Below are 26,659 nucleotides of genomic sequence, written 5' to 3' on the forward strand. Positions count from 1 at the left end.
TTATGAAATAAATGATTTTCTCCAAAACATTTTGGGCATATTTATTGGCACCTTTTTATAAAATACTTTTTGAAACCCCCTTTTGCCAAGATAACGGTTCTGAGTCTTGTTCTATAATGCCTGCTGAGTTTGGAGAACAATACAGCATTGTGTTTTAATCTCAAATATCTGCAAATCCTAGCCTAGATATCTAGACGCACCCTAGCGGCAGCAAATCTAATCTGCCCGCGAGTGTCGTCTAGCAACTCAATACCTTTCTGAGCTGTATTCCCCTAACTCTTGCCGGGCCAATCACTTTGTGTATAGAGTCGGTGGGCGGGGCCATAATGACGGCGGCCGAGTTGCGTTTGCGTGCTTCTAGTAAACACAGAAACTGGCGAACGGCGGTCTTTCGAATCAGCTTTAACCGTGACTCTGGAAGACTTGGAGTTAAGATTTTCTCTGAGAAAAGAACAAAGAACGGCACTGAAGTCATTCGGAGTTCGGAGTTTTGCCGACCGGATACGGCGAATGTTTAATATATCAACAAGCTCTGTTTCACCTTCGTTGCTATGGTTGGTTGTAGCGCTATCCTATTGCGTGCAGAGGGAGTTTGAAAGACAACCATTTATCCCGGCCCTCAGATTGAGCCCTGTCAATGGTGTTTCCAGACCAAACATCTTGATGTGGCTCTGGCTTGTCAGGCTATGCAAATCCAGCCTCGACCTGAGATTTGTTTACAAACGATTCCGCAGTGCAATGAAGCGTACATCATGTCACGAAAGCTAAAACTTCATTAAAAATAAAGTTCAACTACACATTCCTTATATTAGGATCCAAATGAAGGAAGAATAGAACAATATCTTGCTATCTTCTTCGCAGCTTCATGAGTCGGTGGGCGGGGCTACTGGATTACACGCACTGTAGAGGTGTGATTCGTCGCACAATGACATAAAGATGCAAACACGATTGTTTTCTGGGCCTGGTCTCTATAAAAGCTTTTCTTTGACTAACAAGGACGTTTTTCAGCTCTGGAAACTTACAGGATAATCTTATATTACCATGAGCTTTTATATATCAAAAGCTCAAGGGGAAAGTTGATTTCTCAATTCATCACCCCTTTAAGGCTTTCTGACCCGAAAACTAATCTCTGCAATTCCCCAGCTGTGATCCTTAGAGAGACTTTGGCCACTCAAACTTAATACCCTCTTCCTGGCAGATTTGTAACATCTTTAGTTGATTGGAACTTCTTAATTATTAGAAATGGGGATTTTCAATGCTTAGTTATTTTCTTACAGTCACTTTCTAATGAAGCTCAACAATCTTTTGCTGCACATCAGAACCATAATCTTTGGTTTAACTCATTTAGATTAAAGATTAAGGGAATTTGGCCTTTCTGTTTCCTCATATTTATACTTCTGTGAAGCAAAAAGTCATAGCTAGGGACTATTTCAGAGTGACAACTACTTCAGAGATATTTAACGCACAAAACATTTAGGGGTGCCAATGTGTTAGAGAAAAACTTTTATTTCACAATTAGACAAACCCCCCCCCCCCCACACACACACACACTCACACAGTTTGTTTTTGTGAAATGTGGGGACATTCCAGAGGCACAATGGTTTTTATACACACACACACACACACACACACACACACACACACACACACACACTCTCAATTATTTTACTTCAATGGAAGTTTATATTTTTGCCATTTTTTATGGAATGCCAAAAGGATAAACAATGCAGTTTTATTTTTACAGCCATCTTTGATCATATCAGGGGTTCCAATAAAAGGTGCCATATAAATAAAGAATTACTTACTTATATACTTTTATTGAAAAAGAATTGGGTCAATGCAGATAGACTTAAAACAAGGATGAGGTTAAATAAAGCCTTAAAGGGAGCAACAGTCTGTCCATATAAGATTATTAATAGCTCTGGTTTGTCTGTAGTTAGTGGATGTCTGCTGACAGGCCTTTCTAATTCCTCTTTATGAGCTTAGAGGATGACACGTGTGTTTTAACTGAGCTTCCACAGCAGCTAAAATACAAAGTCTGGACTAAAATCTCACTGGTTGCTTTTTTTGCACATCAAAAAATGTAGACTGAACAAATATGGAACTGGATAATCAACAAATCATTTCATGGACTGCCCTGAACACAATCAAAAATTCAGGTCTCCAATTGAAAATTTTCAAGTGACTGACCACATCTAAATTTGTACGTTGGCCGAATTGAATATCTGTGAATTACAGTTTTTGCCCATTGCTTGAACACTATAGACCTATATACTTCAAACACATGTATCCATACCTTAAACAAAAGCGGTTGTTTTTGGTGTCTCTGGGTCCATCTCAGGGTGCATCTCAATTGACATCTCAGGGTGCCATTTGGAAAACACATGTAGCCAAAATACAATACACATCGGGAAATTGCAACCACTCAAATACACACCTGAAGGCACTTCCTTGCAAAACTGAACACCAATCAGCCAACCACAAATAGGCCTCAGTTAAGCCATTTTGATAACTTTGCAAGCATTGAGAGAGAGAGAGAGAGAGAGAGAGAGAGAGAGAGAGAGAGAGAGAGAGAGAGAGAGAGAGAGAGAGAGAGAGAGAGAGAGAGAGAGAGAGAGAGAGAGAGAGAGAGAGAGAGAGAGAGAGAGAGAAGGGTCAAAGAGGCTATACACAGAACAATATTTCAGATGATATTAGAGCAACTTTGGTGGATCATGTGGTAAGCCATGGCCTGACAATGAGGGAAGCTGGGCGGAGAGTCCACTCACATCTAAGCCGGTTCACAGTTGCATCTATCATAAGGACATTCAGAAATTTTACATTTTTCGTTGTTGTGAAAACCTTTGTAGGAAAAAAAACAACAACAGAAACTGTAACTGTAACTGATGAACTGAATAAAAACAGTGAAAATAAGATTTAGAATTAAGAATTAAACACTACAGTGTTTTATTTAAAGTAGACTAGTGTGTTTCACCTGATCTGAAAGTGTATTCATATGAAGCAAGTGTGTATAATTTTGTAATCAGAGTTACATTTTGACAAAGTAATGTTACGTTTTGATAGCTGAGTTTAGGTTTTGATAGAAGAGTTTCAATTTGACACAAATGTGAATGGTATATTTCCCAGTGTTGTTGTGTAATGTTTACTTGTGTGTAGAGTTTTGGCACAATGAGCGAAGTTTTGCAAAAAATGTTTAAGCAACGGGCAAAAACTCTAATTCACAGAATTTTAATTCGGCCAACTGAAAAATGTAGATGTGATCAGTCTCTAGAAAATGTTCAATTGGTGTTCAAATAAATAAATAAAACATTATTTATTTATTTTACAGTGAATGTACAGTATGGATTATGCAGCTTTTTAGCAGATGCAGTATCAGACACAGCAGAGCTGTGAGAGCTGTGTTTAAGATGTGATTTTACACTCTTTACCCAGATGATTAGAGAGTTTCAGGTGTAATTTATGGAGCACTCAAAAATCAAGCACACACATATCCAAACACTGCCCTCTTTTTGTAAATCTGTTCTCTACTTCCTGTTAATTTAGGATAAGACATCAACTGAAAGATTGAAATGTAAGTCTTTACAATTTTGTCGGATCCAAAAAAGAAAATGTCAATCAGAATCAAATGTGTTTTTCATTAGTTATTTCTGAAAAATATATTTAGGTCACTATGTTTTCTTGATTGAATGGCTCTCTGAAATACTTGATTCTGATTTGTTTTAATTGTGGAGTATATTTTTGATCTCTAAATTGGATTTTCCACCGTTGCTCTTAGCACCATACTGGCATCTTTCATGTTTAATTGCAGATTGATTATAATGCATAAATTACACATTAAATTGTATTTTGTACTTGTTGCACTTGTATCTTTCTGAGCAGAAACATAAGGCTAATCTACAATCTATTTGCTTCGAAATAAGATGGACAACAGCCTGACTGGCCTGCATGGGTTTTATTTTGTAATACTGATATGCCTCATGAAACACATTCTGCCCATAAAGTTGAGATCAAGTGGCTGTGATTTCAACGATTTCAACTGTGTTTCCCTGAAACTATGAACTTTTATATTATGGCCCCAAGTGCGCACTGCTCTCTGCAAACAACTTTTCAATTGATTAACGTCAATAGCCCGGCGGCCCTGAACATTAAAAATAGCTCACGCGCAGGAAAAATGTGGTTTTGTTTGTCCAAATGCGTTCTTCTTAGTTGTTTGTTCCTAAGCAACAGAGGCGCCTCGCGCTTGCGTCATTTCCTCCAGAGCGCCTCTGTCGGTATCTCACTACGGACTCAGTAGTAGCGACAAGAAATCCGAGCGAGCCACACTGACCACGCGCTCCTCTCCTGAGCGCGGCTGTCAAACTTAAAACGTTCGTATTGTGTTTTTATTTTATTTTATCTTCTTTTTCGTTGCAGGACGTCTCATTTCCCGTTTCTTTTCGCACAATGTGTAAGGATTAAAGTCACTATTACGGACGTCAAATCCTCGCGGGACTTAATTCGGGTTTGTTGTTTGTCTCTGGACGAACAGTGGACTTTTTCAGTTCATCATTAAACAATTTTTATTCATACTCAAAAAGTTTCGAAACTGCATTGCACTCATTATTTTGCCATTTTACTGTATCTTTGTTTTTGTTTGTTTTTTGAGCGCGCGCTCTCAAACTGGGACTTAACTCAGCATGACACGTCACACCGGTTTAACGCACGAATCGCTGTTCATTTCTGTTTTTAGCAAGAGACAGTGACCGTGCTCCGTTCCTAATGCCTGATGTGAAATCCCCCTGTGGTTTTGAGGTGTCTGAGAATGAGCACGGATCTAGAGCGCGCTTCTCTCAAGTCGAGCGCGAACTCGCTGGGCTCCGGTGGCCGCGCGCTCTCCGTTAACGTCAAGAAGTTGCACAACGCGCTCAACGTGCTGCTCAACGACTTCGAAAGGGAGCAGTTTATCCACTGCCTCAATATTTACCACGCCAAGCGCAATGTATTCGATCTCGTGCAGACTCTCAAAGTCATTCTCAACACACCTAACAAGCGCCAACTGTTACCCATGCTGCGCCTGGTCATACCCCGCTCGGACCAGCTGCTGTTCGACCAGTACACGTCGGAAGGGCTTTATCTGAAGTCGGATCTGCTGACATGCAGTGTCAAGCATGAGTGCTCGGAAGACATCAGCAGCACAAACGCGCCCGCAGGAGCATCCTCGGTGCACTTTCTGCGCGAGTCCGAGCAGGCCGGTCCCAGTCACGGATCTCTGCGCGCGGCTCCCGTTTTCAGCACCGCAGTTGAGGGGACAGCGCCAACGCTGATGCAGGAAGCGCCTGATGAAATTCGCCAAGTTACGCTGAAAAGGAGCAAGAGCCACGAAGGCTTGGGATTCAGCATACGGGGTGGGTCAGAGCATGGAGTTGGCATCTATGTGTCTTTGGTGGAGCCGGGATCATCCGCAGAGAGAGAGGGGCTGAGAGTTGGAGACCAGATCATGAAAGTCAATAACATGGTGTTTGACCGAGTCACTCATGGAGAGGCAGTCAAGGTGATGTGTGATGTGTGTTCTCTATGTGTGTGTGTGTGTGTGTGTGTGTGTGTGTGTGCACTCTAAAAAATGCTGGGTTAAAAACAACCCAAGTTGGGTTACAAATGGACAAACCCAGAAATTGGGTTGTTTGAACGCAGTGAATGGACCTATTCAAACAACCCAATTTCTGGGTTTGTTCATTTTCAACCCAACTTGGGTTGTTTTTAAGCCAGCAGTTTTTAGAGTGTGTGTGTGTGTTTGGGAGCTCTATTTAAACATTTCTCGTCCTCAGCATCTTATGTGAATCTGTTATGTGTGAAATTGTTTCACTGTAAAAACAATAAGACACTTGATGCACCATTTTGTGTTTATCAGACTGCCACACTGCTGGAAACTTATAGAACCCTTATCAAAAAGGGCAGTTCTCTGATAAGTTACTGCAATTACTCAGTCAGTTATTCCTGTAAAGTAAACCCATTATTAGCGAAGGGAGCACTTGAGATTTTTGGTCATTCACAGGTTTTAACTTCTGGTAATCATGGAGAAAGATTCTCAATGTAAACAATTACGATATGAATAGATATATCGACAGGCAGACTTCACAGATCCAGCAATCGGGAAGAGTAACCCAATTAAAAACAGAAAACCGATCTACAAAAAACGTGTACACAACCAAAATGTGGAAACAAAGGAAAATAAAGAGCAATAAAAGCGGGTATGCAAAAATGACAATGACTAATGCAGGATGTACAGAAGATAGTTTGACAGCCCTGACATAGTCCTATTAAAATGATCAAATAAGTTATCATTTCAGTTTAACAAAGCAAAATCTAAATATATATATTCTTGTGTACTCATATCCTGGTTGGTAATCACTGCTCTTGAGGGATCCTTCAGTGTGGCAATCCGTGGAACCCCACTTGGTGCTTCAAGACAAGTATCTTTTTATTTTTACAGTGCTGACTCTCCTTTTTTTGTACCAAAAAGTCCAATTTGCTTCCCTTTTCCATCCTGAGATCATGAAAAGTCCTTTACCAGTGTCATAGCCCTGCAGAAAACTCTTTGGCTGCAGTCCAAGTAAGAGTTCCTGGCTTTAGTGGGGCTAAAATCAATTTTTTATTTTATTTTGCCCACTAAATTACAGAGAACTGTGCACTTACTTTTGGCCTGAACCCCAAACTGGCCACTGTGACTAAATCTAATTTGCTCTCTTCTCTTCACATGGTCCTTCTAATCAAGACCCCCTCCACACACACACGTTTTCTATAGCACATTTGCTCTCATTCCCTGTGTCTGCAAAGGTAATTTCAGAAAATTGGATAAATGGCTCTAAATACACCCTTGGAGCTGGTGCTGGTCTCAGGCTTTGTGAAAATAATTGGAGGTATTGGTGTTTGATCAACTATAATGTCCAGATTTGCCTGTGGTGGAATCTCTTATCGTCTCTAATTTTAGTTCTAGATTTGAGAGTTAAATCATAGGTTACATAACAAATGATGCTACAGTTTGCAGAACAAGAGCAATGACAGGCAGCCAACTCACTCTTACTTTCCTCTCCTCTTTGCTCACTCATTCTCCCTCTCTCTCTCTTTTTGACTATTTGTGTGGGCAGGCTCATTCTATGTTTGTTTTATTTTTTGAGCGTTCATGTTAGACCGCTGAGGGAAGTGCAGTGTTCTTTTGTATCATCCTTGCTTTGTTGTACCGCCTGGCTTACTCATGTCGCAATCCTGTTTCCTTGACAGAATTGAATCCACAAGCTAAAAAAAGCACACAACAAAAACAATGTAAGTCTGTTTGTGAAGCTTTATTATGTGTGTCAGTCTGTCTTGATAGCAGGTTCCATATGAAGGAATTAAAAGGGATTGACCAGGTTTACTCAAAGTGCAAGCCTGTAAGAATTTCTTAATAAAGATAGGTGAGAATTGGTTGTCTTGCTTTGGCTGTATGGTTTAACGTAAAACAGAGGTGTGAATTGAGCTGATTTGACAGTTACAGAGTTGTGAACATAATATCTGATGGAAGATGACATGGTCTTTAGCTTTAAGGCAAGCTTTCTCACGTTGCTCTTATTCTGGGCAAGAACCACTAATTGATCTGAACAACATGTTCCCTGACCAACCAGATAGATTGTCACAATTTGAGCCATGCACGCACGCACGCACGCACGCACGCACGCACGCACGCACGCACGCACACACACACGTCTGGTTCACTATCTTTGTGGGGACTCTCCATAGACGTAATGGATCTTACACTGTACAAACTGTACATTTTATCCCCCTACACTGCCCCTGCCCCTAAACCTTCGCATCACAGGAAACATTCTGCATTTTAACTTTCTCAAAAAAAAACCTCATCCTGTATGGTTTATAAGCATTTTGAAAAGGGGGGACCGTTAGCTGGTTCCCACAATGTAGGTGATCTCAGGTTTTACTATCCTTATGGGGACATTTGGTCCCCAAAATGTAATATAAAGAAGGACACACACACACACACACACACACACACACACACACACACACACACACACACACACACACACACACACACACACACACACACACAAAGTCTAATAGAAATAATATCTATTTGAACCATTTTGCATTTGATGACTTATCCATGGGACTAATGCCTACATAATTTGAGGGGTTAGACTATTAAATGAGAACCAGCATAATCCATTTTGATAAGCAATGACACAAGCGACTGATACTGTAGGAAACAGCAGACAATTACACGTAATCATTTGCATGACTGTATCAAAGCATTTGCAATTTGTTTAAAATAATGAGAAATTACTTGTATTATGTGCATACGTGACTTGGTGATGTGGAGGTTGCAAGTAGTTTTAAAAATCGGAGAAATGTACACAAGTTTTATAGAAAAACTGTAAGAGCATGGATGCGCATGAATGAATAGAGATCTGTTTGTTTAAAATTAATATTTTATTAGGGGAGTACCTCTAATAACAAAGCCTGATGTCCGCTGTAATGCATTTCCTTTTGTGACTGAGAAACCATGCTGTGAAAACTTGCTGATGGCGCAATATGGTTGTGTGCATTGCCCTATTTGCCAAGTTCAAGGATCTATAAAAAATTTTTTTGTTAAGACAGTATAGGGGATGATGATATAGATAGATAGATAGATAGATAGATAGATAGATAGATAGATAGATAGATAGATAGATAGATAGATAGATAGATAGATAGATAGATAGATAGATAGATAGATAGATAGATAGATAGATAGATAGATAGATAGATAGATAGATAGATAGATAGATAGATAGATAGATAGATCTATATGAGACAGGAAATAACAAAATTCCTCTCAAGAAAGGGAAACTCTATCCAATAAGTCTGGAAACAAGACTGATCACACTTTTCAACATAATCAATGTTGATGTTTGATGAATTCCAGCAGTTCTTCCAGCACCATATTTCCACACTAATTGCCGTAGTTCCTGTTTTCGTGCCAAGCTAATAGGGGTGTTCAGAGCCAGTCCTGTTGGGATTCTTGCTCTCATTTATTAATTGGATCCATTCTGCTTCCCATTAGGAGCTGAATAATTCATAAAATCGTTTAATTAAACAGATAGTGTTTAAGCTGGAGAACACACTCCTAGCTGCCTCAACTGTGAGCCTTGATTAGGTCTGACAGAGTTTGGCATGTAGTGTGTTGCGTCAATGGGTGGGAAACAATAAATCAAAGGATTAAATCGGTAACAGGGATTCGTTTATTTCATTTAAACGCTGCATGAATTGTTTTTCCATATACTCCAATTTAGTATCTTACTCTTAGAAGGATCATAGCCAAGCAAAAAGATAGAGGTGCACCGATTGCAATTTTCTTGGCCAATTCCGATTTCCGATTTCTGATTTTCTGATTCCAATTTGTAAAAAAAAACACAAAAAAACAACAACAACAGCACAAATAAATGCAATAGAATAAAGAGAGATGAAATAAACATGGCTTTACATATTTGATGTGGGTCTAACAGTAGGTAACTATCCAAGTAAGAAATACTACAAAGATTAAAATAATCAAATGTTAACTAACACTGGATAGTCTTTATTATTTTTAAAAAAACATAATGCTTACAATTAAAGTTATAAAGCAAAATCAGTCATGAGCAGAGAGTGATTTTTTACTTTTCTTTTTTTTTTCTTTTGTTCTTTGATTACCATGACAGACTCGCCTAGAAATCTAGACGCACCCTAGCGGCAGCAAATCTAATCTGCCGCGAGTGTCGTCTAGCAACTCTCAATACACGCCTGAGCTATAAAAAACCAAACTCTGGTCAGGCCAATCACATCGTGTATAGAGTCGGTGGGTGGGCTTAACATAATGACGGCAGAGTTGCGGAGGTTCTGCGTGCTTCTTATAAAAAAAGAAGCTGGCGAACAAGCGGTCTTTCGAATTGGCTTTGGTCGCGACTCTGGAAGACTTGTAGTTGATAGGATTGTCAGATTAAGGCCTGTCAATGGTGAGTTTCCAGACCCAACATCTTGATGTGGGTCTGGCTTGTCAAGCTAATAACAGACAGCAGCAGGAATATGCTGTCAATTTATGTGTTTATGCACAGACCCAATATACTCTTACACAACATGCGTTATCTTTTTCAACTACATTCCAAAACTGGCTGTGTTTATCTTAAATGGTTAGTTTACCCATAAATGAAATTGATGTCATTAATGACTCACCCTAATGTTGTTCCACACCCGTAAGACCTCTGTTTATCTTCAGAACACAAAAAGCATATGGAAATGTATGCACACTACACTGTCCATGTCCAGTGGGAATAAAAACATCATCGAAGTAGTCCATATGTGACATCAGTTAGTTAATTAGAATCTATTGAAGCATCGAAAATACATTTTGGTCCAAAAATAACAGAAACTACGACTTTATTCAGCATTGTCTTCTCTTCTGTGTTTGGTTTTCAATTCTCAAATAAAGATTCAAACAGTTTTGAATCAGCGGATTGATTCATGACTGGGATCGCGTGTCAAACTGCCAAACTGCTGAGATCACGTGACATTGGCGATCCGAATCATAAATCAGTATGCCAATTCACAACAAAATTTGAGGATTGAAAACCAATCCACGACATTAGACATGAGTCATTAATGACATCACTTTCATTTTTGGGTAAACTAACCCTTTAATTCTCACCATGGTGGTAATTTTGGGGAAAAAAATTATGTATTTGTCCATTTAAGTGCAGTAAGCGACTCTTTTTGGTATTTGCGACTCACAAGCTGTTTGAGTGGCAGCAGCTTGTGCACACCACTTGAGCACGAATCAGTAAAATTATGTACAATACATGCACTATTTAACTGGAGCGAATGAGATGAGTGATTAAGAGGACGCGGGTGTGTGTCACTTTGCAGTCGGAGAGAAGAGATCGCAAACATGCAGCTGATGGTATTGCCTGAGCCGCTGGCAGTAAAACAGACTTTCTCATGGCTCGGAATGAGAAAGACGCGAGACTGACCGGCTGGGTCAGTCATAAGGAAAATCGAGCGATTCTGGTCCCTGGTCGGTCGATCGCTGCATCGCTACAAAAAAGACACTCGAATCCTGTTCAGTCATTCAAATTGGAATATTTAGAGATTAATCATTTGTTTTAAAGTGATCTGCTAAATAACAGGAGATTTGACAAAGAAGTACAGCAGGCAAAGTCACATTGTCTGCTCTGTCTGTTGGAGTCTCACCCCTATTGACCTGCCAGTCTTAAGTAATTATTCTCAATGACAAATTGTGCTGGCAATGCAAAATAATGACGACGCAGCTGCTTGTATCCCTCTGTATTGCAAGTCTTATCTTGATTGACTATATTTATCTTGTTCTCTTGATCTCTGTCAGTAGAATTAGCAAGCACTGAGACGTCCCTAGTCTTGTGAATAGCTAACAACCCTCCATCCCACTCCCAACACACAGTACATGAGCCCAAAACAATGTGCACTACATATTTGATGGCTTTGGAACAAATACAGCTCAACGGCACTGCTGCACATGGGCCATTTTATAACTTATAGAGGGAAAGGGAAAGTCTGAGATAATGCAATAAGGATAGAGTTTGTGGTTATATAAGTGTCGAAATAATGAAAAGATGATTTGTTTTTCCAACCACTGAGGATCATCAAAGACAGAAGTGCTGAATGGGTTGGTAAAAGATAAGATGGTTCAATTTATCAAAGCAAGAGAGATTTTTTTGTTGTCATAGCTTGGAGGAAGAGAGGGAGAGTGAGATATATTGAGTGGGGAGGGGCAGAGGGTGATGGGAATGGAGTTTTACACAGTCCATCTGCTGCACTGTCATGGAGATTTTAAAAGGCCAAGCGGATGCTGGAGGACTGATAGATGTAGAGTCAATTAGAGACCTCTTTCTCCCTCAGTTTTAGCTGAGAGGCTTTAAGAAGAAGACTTGTATAGACCCACCAATATGTTGCAAAGTGCTTTTCTTTCTTGCCAGAAAAATCACAATCCCCCTACTGTAAGTATGAATAGCTTATTTCTACATCAAGACCTTTATATGAAAATTAAAGCTTTACAATGCTTATTCTACATTATTCACCAAGCTTGTCTCATTGGGCATTGGGGATGTCAAAGACATTTGGTTTGGATTGGAAGCATGTTGAAATCACAGTGAGTTTGAGCCTGCACCTGGGGAATTTAACCTGAATTGAACAATTACATTCTTGTGGAGCATGAACATTTGGAGTTTAATAGACTGCCTGTGCACACACCTCCGGCTTTCCTGCTGGTTTTGTATAAAGCAGTTTATCATCGCTCTTTCTTCCTTTCTTTCTTGTATGCAGGCTTGTGTATGCCCTGTTTCTCCTTCTGCCACATGTTATCCCTGGAGAATGACTACATCTCACGCGATCTCACTCTGCACTCATTTAGAATACAAATCCCACCGTTCGCTCTCTGTCTCATACTTTTGTGCTTCATTACTTTTCCATAATTTAAAACTTGGCCAGCCTTTGGTATTGGCAGATAGATGCCTTCCCTTTCTTAACAGACAGTGAAGATGAGCAATTATTACTTCATTTCAATGAATATGGTTCATATTGCACTGTTACAAAATTATTATTACAGGTCCTGCTCAAAAAATTAGCATATTGTGATAAAGTTCATTATTTTCCATAATGTAATATTAAAAATCAAACTTTTTTATATATTTTAGATTCATTGCACTCCAACTGAAATATTTCAGGTTTTTTATTGTTTTAATACTGATAATTTTGGCATACAGCTCATGAAAACCCAAAATTCCTATCTCAAAAAATTAGCATTTCATAAAAAGGTTCTCTTAACGAGCTATTAACCTAATCATCTGAATCAACTAATTAACTCTAAACACCTGCAAAAGATTCCTGAGGCTTTCAAAAACTCCCAGCCTGGTTCATTACTCAAAACCGCAATCATGGGTAAGACTGCTGACCCGACCCTGTCCAGAAGGCCATCATTGACACCCTCAAGCGAGAGGGTAAGACACAGAAAGACATTTCTGAACGAATAGGCTGTTCCCAGAGTGCTGTATCAAGTGGGAAGTCTGTGAGAAGGAAAAAGTGTGGCAAAAAACGCTGCACAACGAGAAGAGGTGACCGGACCCTGAGGAAGATTGTGGAGAAGGACCGATTCCAGACCTTGGGGGACCTGCGGAAGCAGTGGACTGAGTCTGGAGTAGAAACATCCAGAGCCACCGTGCACAGGCGTGTGCAGGAAATGGGCTACAGGTGCCGCATTCCCCAGGTCAAGCCACTTTTGGGCTACAGAGAAGCAGCACTGGACTGTTGATCAGTGGTCCAAAGTACTTTTTTCGGATGAAAGCAAATTTTGCATGTCATTCAGAAATCAAGGTGCCAGAGTCTGGAGGAAGACTTGGGAGAAGGAAATGCCAAAATGCCTGAAGTCCAGTGTCAAGTACCCACAGTCAGTGATGGTCTGGGGTGCCATGTCAGCTGCTGGTGTTGGTCCACTGTGTTTTATCAAGGGCAGGGGCAATGCAGCTAGCTATCAGGAGATTTTAGAGCACTTCATGCTTCCATCTGCTGAAAAGCTTTATGGAGATGAAGATTTGGTTTTTCAGCACGACCTGGCACCTGCTCACAGTGCCAAAACCACTGGTAAATGGTTTACTGACCATGGTATTACTGTGCTCAATTGGCCTGCCAACTCTCCTGACCTGAACCCTATAGAGAATCTGGGGGATATTGTGAAGAGAAAGTTGAGAGACGCAAGACCCAACACTCTGGATGAGCATAAGGCCGCTATCGAAGCATCATGGGCCTCCATAACACCTCAGCAGTGCCACAGGCTGATCGCCTCCATGCCACGCCGCATTGAAGCAGTCATTTCTGCAAAAGGATTCCCGACCAAGTATTGAGTGCTTAACTGAACATAATTATTTGAAGGTTGACTTTTTTTGTATTAAAAACACTTTTCTTTTATTGGTCGGATGAAATATGCAAATTTTTTGAGATATGAATTTTGGGTTTTCATGAGCTGTATGCCAAAATCATCAGTATTAAATTAACAAAAGACCTGAAATATTTCAGTTGGTGTGCAATGAAACTAAAATATATGAAAGTTTAAATTTTTATCATTACATTATGGAAAAAAATGAACTTTATCACAATATGCTATTTTTTTGAGAAGGACCTGTATATTGTAGAAAATTCATAGATGTGGATTCGGACGGAAATTGAATTACCACATGATCTTGGTGTGGTAAAAAAACAGTAGGTAATTCGGCATGGAATTTTTACACGTGTGCTGGAAAAAAAATACTGATATTCTAGATTCACACTGCAATAAAATCACTGACTAGCCCCAGTCAATTAAGAAAATAATTTATGACCCCCAGGAGAAAGAATTACTTATAGGGCTTATGAGTCCTATTTTAATGATCTAAGCGCTTAATAATATCCAGTTATTAAGGCTGACGTCACGCGGCAGCGCTTCCGGATCCAAACGCTCTATCTTATACCACAAGAAAAACTACAAACGGTGCTAATATACACACACACAATGTGGTGTAATACAAAAAAAAAGTTATAATAATAACCTTTTTCTCTATACCAAAATTCCAGATGGCCAGTCAGTGATTATTTTATAAATCGTTAAAATATTAATTCTGTCTGTAACGCTGTGACCATAGAGAATGTTGTGTAGACTGTAAGTATTTAAAATGTTTAACTTTTGTAGATGTTTAATATGAAAAAATTGCTCTCATAAACAGGCGTCAATGGCATTCTCAAGTGAAACGAGTTGAGGCTTGGACCCAGAAACGACTTAACAAGCGGATTGTGCTATGACTTTTTTTTTCAGTTGGTCAGTGGCACAGTCTATTTTTAGTTGCCTCTAATTAGCAACAAGCCAACCGGACCACACCTCGTTTTCAGACCAGAATGCCCATGGGTGCACAAACAGATGCAAATATATTTGCTATTTAAACAACGTGGCGCAGGACGTAAAAATGATAACTGTGTCGGGCTGAAACTAGCAAAAAACACTTCCTGCATTGCACCAGGTGTAAAGGGCCCATAGTCACCCAAAAGTCATAATTTACTCACCTTTATGTAATTCAGTATTACTTTGTTCCTTGGTTAGAACACAACATATTAATATAAGATATTTTCCAAAATCTGAAGTCATGTTTTTCCATACAATGGGCCTCATTTTTAAAACCATATGAATTTGCTCAAAATATTTGTTCTTGGCTTAATTAAATCATACAGTGATCCGGTTTCTAGCTTTGTGTGACAAGCAGGTCGAAATGTAAGCTTTATTCACTGATAATCTTTCCTCCCACGTCAGCTCTGAAATATGTTGTGAATGTGCTTGTTTAAACGATCAAGTCCATTTTTTGATAGATAAAAAATCTTAAAGGGGGGGTGAAATGCTGTTTCATGCATACTGATCTTTTTACACTGTTAAAGACTTGGAATCCCATACTAAACATAGACAAAGTTTCAAAAGTTAAGGTGGACGTTTGATGGGAGTATTTCTTTGTCAAAAATACTACTTCCGGTTAGTCATAAGTTTCGGCAAGTTTTTTGAGATCATGCGTCCCCTTTGACGTTAATGGGGGCGGAATTTCCTTGTATGGGCCTTACGGACAATTCTACCGGAAGCGCGTGAGAGAGAGCGAGGGAGAGAGCGAAAGCAACAGCCTACGCCCATCAAAGCGCTGGCTTGTAGGCTGCGCTGCACAGGTAATGTGCACATAACAATGTCACCAAAAAAGTGCGTTTTTGGTTGCCAGACCAAGACAGTCCTGCACAGATTCCCAAAACCCCGCGTTAAGGCAACAGTGGATGTAATTTGCTTTTCCGGATCAGCAACTGAGTTGCGCGAATGTTTATATCTGTTCGCTGCATTTTGGTGCCGACTGTTTCATAAACAAGGCCCAGCTCGACACAGGATTTTCCCGATCGCCTAATGCTGAAGGATGGAGCAGTCCCAACGTTAGTACCGCAGACGGTGAGTGAGACTGCTTCAAATGTCTGTGTTTTTGCCTAACGTTATGCTCATCAAGTAGCCCAAACATGATCACGTATAGCTAATTGATCAATGGAGAATGCGATGTGTAGTGCGTGTACATTTGTTTAGCTGGCCACTATATGTGTAACTTTATGTTTGTGTATTGTAAAAGCACTCCAAACAACAATACACAAAGAGGGGGGAAATATGTTGAACTAAATAAGCACGCTTCTTCATTCAAATGCGCTATGTAAACACTAACTAATCCTGCTGTGCAAAACCGGTCCGCTTACTGTCTACACAAACCACGCGTAAACACACAAACACATGTGCACAACTGCACTTCCCACATGTAACGTTACACCTTCAAAGACAAAAATACGACGATATAATTCAAGTATAAATATGTTAATAACACAAGCCGCTAAGCATATTATATAGTTAGTGTATAACCTACCACATAGAGACGTCCTGCTCTAGTCGTTTTTGCTGCTGCTCCTGTTCAACTGCAGCCTCTGGGTCTGATTCCGGATCATAGATGTATGGCTGTATCTGATTACAAGCCATATTTTTATTTTGAATAAAGTTTTTTTCCCGCTGTTAGGGATGACGCACTCGACTCAACACAATAGCAGCACGCTGCTGCACACGTCATTATTTAGCTCCGCTCACACGACACGCCCCCACCCGCTCGGCTTTTTTTCGGAAAGACTCGGAACAGCGCATCTTTCTTATATAATTATAAAAAAAAAAAAGACTTTTCGGAGATATGCAGGATGCAATGCTACTCTATAGGTACTCAAGATTGACATGACACTGACTGAAACTGAGTGTTTCACCCCCCCTTTAATAAATAAACATTGCAATAAATGCATGTGTCTGTCTGTCTGTCTGTGTGTCTGTCTGTCTGTCTGTCTGTCTGTCTGTCATTCGATCTATCTTGCTAGTCCTTTGTCACTGCATGCTTTTGTTGTTGGTAAATTGTGCTTAACAAAGCTACATTTTACTTGAAAAAAAACAACAACATTGTTTTACTTCCCTCATCCCTCCCCTTTTTAAACTGATTATTTTCTTTTGGAATGAATGAGTTTTGCACGAATGAGACCAGAGGATGTCAGGAGTTTGTTAAGTTGACATTTGCTGTATATAATAAATATAATTTTGATTTTGTTTAATCATTTTAGCCACTTCATAATTCCCATACTACAATTTGTGCATTGGTATTGGAAACTAATAATGCTAAATTAAAAGGTGTCCAAACCTTTGTCTTGTAGTGTAAATGCAATCTATTTTGTTAGTGCTCCTGCTTTACAAAGTTGTATAATTAAAACTGTGAGTGTTTTAGAATAGCAGACTGAGAGGCATTACTCATCTATAGCCGCACTGATGAGCTTTTCTGCTCTTTTTCTAAAGCTCTCTCTAAAAGAACAATTTTACATTTTCTAAAACAAAGCACTGCAACCAGCTACCATTCGACCTCTGTCGTGACACTTGCTGCCTGTTTAAATTTCTTTCTGTTTATGTTTGCTTCACTTTGATCTCTCCCTATTCAAAGCCCAAAACAGCAATTACCACAGTCAGGACAGCAGTTTCGTACTGATCAGTTGGTGAAGTTGTCTACTATTGTTGCTGCCTGCTGGCCTTGACAGATATTAGATCAATCTTGCAGCACGCAGGCGTCTGATTCAAGGTATCAGAACGTGTCTCACTGCTGTCCTTGGAAATGACATATACTCCATCTGTGCTAAGTGCCTTGCTGTGCATATGCTGAATTTACTGCACTGAATCATTTAAGTGAATCAACAGTGAAGCATATTTTTTTGTGAGATGACAGTTTGTTTGCAAGGATGCACAGTTGCCCTGTTTTTATTGATACTGAATTGAAAAGACTTTATAGTATTTAGTATTTTAACGCAAAAAGACATAAGAGAGACAGAGAGCAATTGCAAATGGCAAACAAAGGTAATTAATTAATTAATAATAATAATAATAATTTGTTACAGTTATATAGCACTTTTCTAGGCACTCAAAGCGCTTTACATAGAAGGGGGAATCTCCTCAACCACTACCAATGTGCAGAATCCACCTGGATGATGCGACGGCAGCCATATTGCGCCAGAACTCTCACCACACACCAGCTGATTGGTGGAGAGGAGACGGAGTGATTAGGCCAATTATTATGGGGATTATTAGGATGCCATGATGGACAGGGCGAATGGGCAAATTTGGCCAGGATGCCGGGGTTACACCCCTACTGTAATGGAAGAGGCTGACACTCATTCATCCAGCCACCAGAGGGAACCCTCTCCTGAATACTAACTGGGACTCTTGCTCGTTGGTTACTTCCTGTTACACACAGTATAAATAGTCATGCCAGTCCACTGCTACTTTGCGAAATATTGCCAGTTATTCACTGTCTTACCAAGTGTTACCCCTTGCCTGTGGTTTTGCCTTCGTATTTCTACCTTTATGCCTGTTCTTGACTACGTCTCTCTGCCTGTTGTTTCGAATTTGGTTGCTGACTTTTATTAAACTTCCAGCTTTTGCATCCCATCTTGCCTCCATGTCGAGTCCATTACAGAATACTTCGCCACCAATGGATCCAGCGAAAGTTTCTCAACTCCAACCAGCTTATGCTTACCAGAGTGAAATTCTGAAGGGCTACCAGGAACAACTGAGTCATCTGAGTGCTGCTAACGAGAGTTTAACTCAGTATATCCGTTCGCTTCCATCCCCTCAAATTACCCTGGTAAGATTTGCTCTTCCTGACAAATTTGATGGCTCTCCTGAGAAATGTAGGGGATTTTTGCGGCAATGCAGAATCTATTTTTCATGTCAACCTGAATCATTTCAGACAGACTCTAAAAAATGTGCCTTCTTGATGACGTTGTTAACCGGGAGAGCGTTAGAATGGGCGTCAGCGGTTTGGGGGACAGACCAACAACTACAAACATTATTTAATTACTTTGTCTCACAATTACATGAGGTGTTTGAATATCCGGAAGGGGGCAAGGATATTTCTGTTCAATTGCTCCATCTACGGGCTCTCGCTCAGTAGCTGACTATGCTGTAGAATTTATAACGCTAGCCGCCCAAAGTAAATGGAATGATGTTGCACTAAAGACAGTGTTTAGAGAGGGACTCAATCAAAACCTGCAGGCTGAACTTGCCTGTAAAGGAGTTGATGATAACCTCAATGATTTTATCTCTTTGGCAATAAGAATAGATAACTTGCTTCGAAATTCTCCAAGCTCAAAGCGTAGCTACAAATCACCTACCCCTGCCCAAGGACAAGTCCTGACATCCCTTGACATGTCAGAACCCCATGCAGACTGGTTACACACAGATTTCTGCTGAGGAAAAGGAACGTCGCAAAAGGGAAGGACTATGTTTCTTTTGTGGAGGAAAGGACCACCTGAACTCTGCTTGCCCTAACAAGGGGAGGAAACCTCCATACTCCAAGACCCGTGTGAGTATAGTGACCCTTACACCTCCACACTCACACAACTTTTCACAGATCATCGAACTTTCTTCTAACAGTAGTTCCAAATATGTTTCAGCGCTAGTTGATTCAGGGGCTGCACTCAACCTGATTCATCTTTGAAGATTGCAAGAACTCCAGATTCCCACAATGCCTTGTATCCCCGCAATTAACTTCACCGCTGTAGACAATGTACCCATCGGCACAGGCATTACTCACCAAACTGTTCCATTAACTCTCTGGTTTCTGTTTCACCTTGAGACAATTTCCTTGTACGTCATCAACTCCCCTAAACATCCACTCATCTTGGGCCATCCCTGGCTGGCTGTCCATGATCCCCTCATTTCCTGGCACCAGGGTGAAATGGTAAATGGACTGCATTTATATAGCGCCTTTATCCAAAGCGCTTTACATTTTTGCCTCACATTCACCCATTCATACACCGACGGCGATGTCAGCCATGCAAGGCGCCATCCAGCTCATCGGGAGCAGCTGGGGTTCGGTGTCTTGCTCATGGACACTTCGACACTTGGTCAGGTGGAACCGGGGATCGAACCACCAACCTTTCGGTTTGTAGACAATCTACATGAACCACTGAGCCACTGCCGCCCCTCGTGAGCTTAAACAATGGTCAAGTTATTGTATGGCTTACTGTCTACAGGTTGCTGTTACCATGTCTTGCCTCACCACCAGTGTGGAAAGTCCAGAGAACCAAACATTCACCACTATACCCAAGGAATATTCCAAATTTTCTGAGGTCTTCAGTAAAGTCAAGGCAACTCAGCTACCACCTCACTGTCCTTGGGATTGTGCAATAGAGCTACTACCCAACATGGCACCACCTAAGAGCAAAGTTTACCCATTATCCAGACCTGAAACCCTGGCAATGGAGAAATATATATTGAAGAAGCACTCGCATATGGATTTATTCGGCCTTCCACTTCCCCCGCAGCAGCTGGCTTTTTCTTTGTTGAGAAGAAAGATGGAGGCCTCTGCCCATGAATCAATTACAGAGGTCTTATCACTGTCACCGTCAAATACAGATATCCACTCCCGTTAGTGCCCTCTGCTCTTGCACAGCTTTGTGAGGCCCGCATCTATACCAAACTGGACCTGCGAATTGCATATAATCTCATTCGCATTCAAGAGGGTGATGAGTGGAAAACTGCATTTATCACCACCAGGGGGCACTACGAATATCAGGTTATGCCATATGGCCTAGCTAACTCACCAGCAGCCAAGCCTTCATCAATGAAATCTTCAGGGACTTTCTAAACAAGTGTGTCATAGCCTACATTGATGATATACTCATCTACTCCCCAAACAGGACCCAACATATCAGAGACTTCAAAATGGTCCTGTCTCGCCTACAAGAACACCAACTATACGTAAAAGCAAAAAAAAAGTGAATTCCACATAGTCAGAACCACATTCTTGCGGTATATCACCAAGGTGTTGAGATGGACAACTCAAAGATCAAAGCTGTTACCAAATGGCTAAGACTCCACACAATTAAGGAGTTGGAACGGTTTCTCGGCTTTGCTCATTTTTATAGACGCTTTATCCGTGGCTACAGCCTCATCGCCGCTCCCTTGACATCCCTTCTGAAGGGCAAACCCTCCAAGTTAACATGGAACAACAATGCTCAGGAAGCCTCTGAGAAACTCAAGACCAGCTTCACTACAGCCCCCATTTTAAAACTTCCAGATCCCGATCTCCCATTCATTGCACCTACTCTTTAACGAAGGACATCCTGGGATTTTTAAAAACCACAGAGAGCCGGGACCTCGGTTTAACGTTTCATCCGAAAGACGGTGCTCTTTGACAGTATAGTGTCCCCATCACTATACTGGGGTGTTAGGACCCACACAGACCACAGGGTGAGTGTTCCCTGCTGGCCTCACTAACACCTCTACCAGCAGCTACCTGGTTTTACCAGTTGGTCTCCCATCCAGGTACTGACCAAGCTCAGCCCGGCTTAGCTTCAGTGGGAAACCAGTCTTGGGCTACAGGGTGATATGGCTGCTGGTGTCATTCTCCATGCATTCTCCGTGCATATTGAAGGTGAAAGCAAATGTATTATTTACCATATTTTAGAGCAGAACCATAGTTCTATTTACCTGTACTTTATAATTTTTTTGAATAAATGTTTTACCCTAATACTTTTCAGAGCTCCTGGATGAATATCGCTTCCTCTGAATTGAATGTTTTTTTTTAACATTTTGAGCAGCGAAGACTGAATGCTTTTGTGTACTGCATTTTCTAAATGGTGCATTTTAAGTGTTAAACTGTAGCTGTTTGAGGGTGTTATCCAGTCTTGGGTCTCTCAAATGCCGAACAAAAAGTAAGGAAGAGCCTAAATGTAGGTTGATCAATAGAAAACAGGGAGTTTTAGCAGAGCTTTAGTTTTGTGTTATGAAAGTAAATACAGTGAAAGACATGGAGAGTTTGTGTTGTTAGGTAGTGATTAAGTAGTTAGTTAAGAATTTTGTAAGTATCCTTTTTGTTGGCAAGGCAATGTATAAAAGACTCAGGCAATGCAGTGGATTTAAGGGATCCTAGGACAGTTTGCCTTTCTTTCTAACCAAGGAGGTCTTATGAAAACCTGGAGAGAGAGTTATACATTAGCATTCTCATTTGTCTCAGTGGTAGTGGTTTTTATGGAAAATTCAGAATATATGATTACTTTTGAATGGTTGTCAATGGTGAAAAATGTCTTCTGGCAAAGCATGAAGTCTAAAGTATGTTTAGTGTACGTCAATGGCAGATATATGCATATCTACTAGAAAACAATCATTCTCTGCCACAGTGTGTTTTTGACCTTATAGAGTATACACTTTGTTGCTGAGTTTAGATTTTAACAGCTAAAGCGAGCTATGCTGAAAAAATGAAGAAAGCAGTGGAGAGCAATGAGCTTTTCAGGGAAACTGTTATTTTTCATAATATTATATACCACATTTCTCCAGTGCTGTTGTGGGAATGTTAACTAAACACATTTATAATCTAAATTTATATTGAAGTTAATAGCTGCTATCCGTGTTTTAATTGAGTGTGCGTCTTTTATGCGTCTTCACACTGCGTTGTCACAGTTAATGGAACAATAAACAAGCAAATTAAAATATTGGCAACCCAGGTGACTCAAATACGCTCTGTGATTCTCAAATCTCTTCTTTTAAAGTAAGAGGAGAGTTGGGAATGAATACATCTCACTTGTTTACAGACTTCATAGTCAATAACCTTTGTGTTATTAGCTCCCGTTGGGCAGGTTTGCTATGTTTTTTTAGCAACTAAAAATGAACATACAGTATGTGGTATGCCTTCTCTTTAAAGATATAGAACATGTTTATATTTATCTCACCAACATTTGCTGCATTCAAACTTTTCAAGTGAGATATTTTTGTGCCTCCCTGGAGGCATACATTGTTCTCTTGACCTTTTACATTCTGAATGGGTCATGAAATCTGAAAAGTTCTCTGCCTTTCCTTCAACATAATATGAGTTCACCGTCCAGATTTACAGAGAATGAGTGACATATGAAGTAGTAAGTGTCTGATGAGACTGAGAGGAAAGAATTGCTCTTTTATGGCAGGTTTAGTGCTTCAATGTCCCTAAAGACCTTTATGTAAGATATTTAGTACCATCACAGCATTTTAGTGTTAAGCTAATCTGACAGAAAGAAGGCTGAGAAGTATGTTCAAAAAGTTCCTCATGTTAAAAGAGTGAAGGTTGTCTTTTCTTGACATTTTTTTTAATGTTGTGCTTCAGACCTAGTTTTTTACTGTTTAATGGTGTTTCTAGGTCTGATGTCTTCAGGGGGTAGTGCACATATTGCAAAGCTTTTACAGACTGTTCTGGAACTGTCCACGGATCCCTGTGGTTTAGGACACTGAATCTGCAATAGAAGGTATTATGCTTAATTATTAATGGAGTTAACTAGTTAACTGAGGTTCGGGATTGGAGCCATGCCTCAACCAATCACCTGACTTCTCAAAACCTTCTAATATTGGGTGGCCTCTTACAGTACTGTTTGTCTTGTTCTCGAACCCTCCCTTCCCCTATGAAATCCCTAGTAAAACTGAATTACGTTCAATCATCCATAATTGTGATGACACACTGAGAACATAATTAGCTCAGATAAGCACACAGGACGGTCCAGTTCTGCAGAAGATTTTTTCTTCTTTGCAGAAAAACAGCTCCAAAGCATGATGTTTCCACCCCCATGCTTCACAGTAGGTATGGTGCTACTCAGTATTCTTTTCTCAAACATGACAAGTTGAGTCTTACCAAAAAGTTATATTTTGGTTTCATCTGACCATATGACATTCTCCTATTCCTCTTCTGGATCATACAAATGCTCTTTAGCAAACTTTAGACGGGGCCAGACATGTACTGGCTTAAGCAGGGGGACACATCTGGCACTGCAGGATTTGAGTCCCTGGTGGCGTATTGTGTTACTGATGTGGCTTTTGTTACTTTGGTCCCAGCTCTCTGTAGGTCATTCACTAGGTCCCCTCATGTGGTTCTGTGATTTTTCCTCACTGTTCTTGTGATCATTTTGACTCCACGGGGTGAGATCTTGCACGGAGCCCCAGATCGAGGGAGATTATCAGTGGTCTTGTATGTCTTCCATTTTGTTGGTCTTTGCCATAGTGGAGTTTGGAGTCTGACACTTTGAGGTTGTGGACATGTCTTTTATACTGATAACAAGTTCAAACAGGTGCCATTAATATAGGTAATGAGTGGAGGACAGAGGAGCCTCTTAAAGAAGAAGGACAGGGCGAATGGGCAAATTTGGCCAGGATGCCGGGGTTACACCCCTACTGTAATGGAAGAGGCTGACACTCATTCATCCAGCCACCAGAGGGAACCCTCTCCTGAATACTAACTGGGACTCTTGCTCGTTGGTTACTTCCTGTTACACACAGTATAAATAGTCATGCCAGTCCACTGCTACTTTGCGAAATATTGCCAGTTATTCACTGTCTTACCAAGTGTTACCCCTTGCCTGTGGTTTTGCCTTCGTATTTCTACCTTTATGCCTGTTCTTGACTACGTCTCTCTGCCTGTTGTTTCGAATTTGGTTGCTGACTTTTATTAAACTTCCAGCTTTTGCATCCCATCTTGCCTCCATGTCGAGTCCATTACAGAATACTTCGCCACCAATGGATCCAGCGAAAGTTTCTCAACTCCAACCAGCTTATGCTTACCAGAGTGAAATTCTGAAGGGCTACCAGGAACAACTGAGTCATCTGAGTGCTGCTAACGAGAGTTTAACTCAGTATATCCGTTCGCTTCCATCCCCTCAAATTACCCTGGTAAGATTTGCTCTTCCTGACAAATTTGATGGCTCTCCTGAGAAATGTAGGGGATTTTTGCGGCAATGCAGAATCTATTTTTCATGTCAACCTGAATCATTTCAGACAGACTCTAAAAAATGTGCCTTCTTGATGACGTTGTTAACCGGGAGAGCGTTAGAATGGGCGTCAGCGGTTTGGGGGACAGACCAACAACTACAAACATTATTTAATTACTTTGTCTCACAATTACATGAGGTGTTTGAATATCCGGAAGGGGGCAAGGATATTTCTGTTCAATTGCTCCATCTACGGGCTCTCGCTCAGTAGCTGACTATGCTGTAGAATTTATAACGCTAGCCGCCCAAAGTAAATGGAATGATGTTGCACTAAAGACAGTGTTTAGAGAGGGACTCAATCAAAACCTGCAGGCTGAACTTGCCTGTAAAGGAGTTGATGATAACCTCAATGATTTTATCTCTTTGGCAATAAGAATAGATAACTTGCTTCGAAATTCTCCAAGCTCAAAGCGTAGCTACAAATCACCTACCCCTGCCCAAGGACAAGTCCTGACATCCCTTGACATGTCAGAACCCCATGCAGACTGGTTACACACAGATTTCTGCTGAGGAAAAGGAACGTCGCAAAAGGGAAGGACTATGTTTCTTTTGTGGAGGAAAGGACCACCTGAACTCTGCTTGCCCTAACAAGGGGAGGAAACCTCCATACTCCAAGACCCGTGTGAGTATAGTGACCCTTACACCTCCACACTCACACAACTTTTCACAGATCATCGAACTTTCTTCTAACAGTAGTTCCAAATATGTTTCAGCGCTAGTTGATTCAGGGGCTGCACTCAACCTGATTCATCTTTGAAGATTGCAAGAACTCCAGATTCCCACAATGCCTTGTATCCCCGCAATTAACTTCACCGCTGTAGACAATGTACCCATCGGCACAGGCATTACTCACCAAACTGTTCCATTAACTCTCTGGTTTCTGTTTCACCTTGAGACAATTTCCTTGTACGTCATCAACTCCCCTAAACATCCACTCATCTTGGGCCATCCCTGGCTGGCTGTCCATGATCCCCTCATTTCCTGGCACCAGGGTGAAATGGTAAATGGACTGCATTTATATAGCGCCTTTATCCAAAGCGCTTTACATTTTTGCCTCACATTCACCCATTCATACACCGACGGCGATGTCAGCCATGCAAGGCGCCATCCAGCTCATCGGGAGCAGCTGGGGTTCGGTGTCTTGCTCATGGACACTTCGACACTTGGTCAGGTGGAACCGGGGATCGAACCACCAACCTTTCGGTTTGTAGACAATCTACATGAACCACTGAGCCACTGCCGCCCCTCGTGAGCTTAAACAATGGTCAAGTTATTGTATGGCTTACTGTCTACAGGTTGCTGTTACCATGTCTTGCCTCACCACCAGTGTGGAAAGTCCAGAGAACCAAACATTCACCACTATACCCAAGGAATATTCCAAATTTTCTGAGGTCTTCAGTAAAGTCAAGGCAACTCAGCTACCACCTCACTGTCCTTGGGATTGTGCAATAGAGCTACTACCCAACATGGCACCACCTAAGAGCAAAGTTTACCCATTATCCAGACCTGAAACCCTGGCAATGGAGAAATATATATTGAAGAAGCACTCGCATATGGATTTATTCGGCCTTCCACTTCCCCCGCAGCAGCTGGCTTTTTCTTTGTTGAGAAGAAAGATGGAGGCCTCTGCCCATGAATCAATTACAGAGGTCTTATCACTGTCACCGTCAAATACAGATATCCACTCCCGTTAGTGCCCTCTGCTCTTGCACAGCTTTGTGAGGCCCGCATCTATACCAAACTGGACCTGCGA

General features: G+C 40.9%; 1 protein-coding gene across 2 annotated transcripts in view; it reads left to right on the plus strand.

Annotated features, from left to right (window-relative positions):
• Positions 1 to 4,307: 4,307 nt before the first annotated feature.
• The window catches only part of whrnb (whirlin b), an 80,735-nt gene continuing 58,383 nt past the window's right edge, over positions 4,308 to 26,659 (plus strand). For both annotated transcript variants that reach the window (XM_067438890.1, XM_067438891.1), the window contains exon 1: positions 4,308 to 5,530. In XM_067438890.1, coding sequence (XP_067294991.1) covers positions 4,802 to 5,530 — 729 coding nt within the window. In that variant the 5' untranslated portion in view covers positions 4,308 to 4,801. The remainder of the gene's footprint in view (positions 5,531 to 26,659) is intronic.

The sequence above is a fragment of the Pseudorasbora parva genome, chromosome 3 (genome assembly GCF_024679245.1).
Source record: "Pseudorasbora parva isolate DD20220531a chromosome 3, ASM2467924v1, whole genome shotgun sequence".
Lineage (NCBI taxonomy): Eukaryota > Metazoa > Chordata > Actinopteri > Cypriniformes > Gobionidae > Pseudorasbora > Pseudorasbora parva.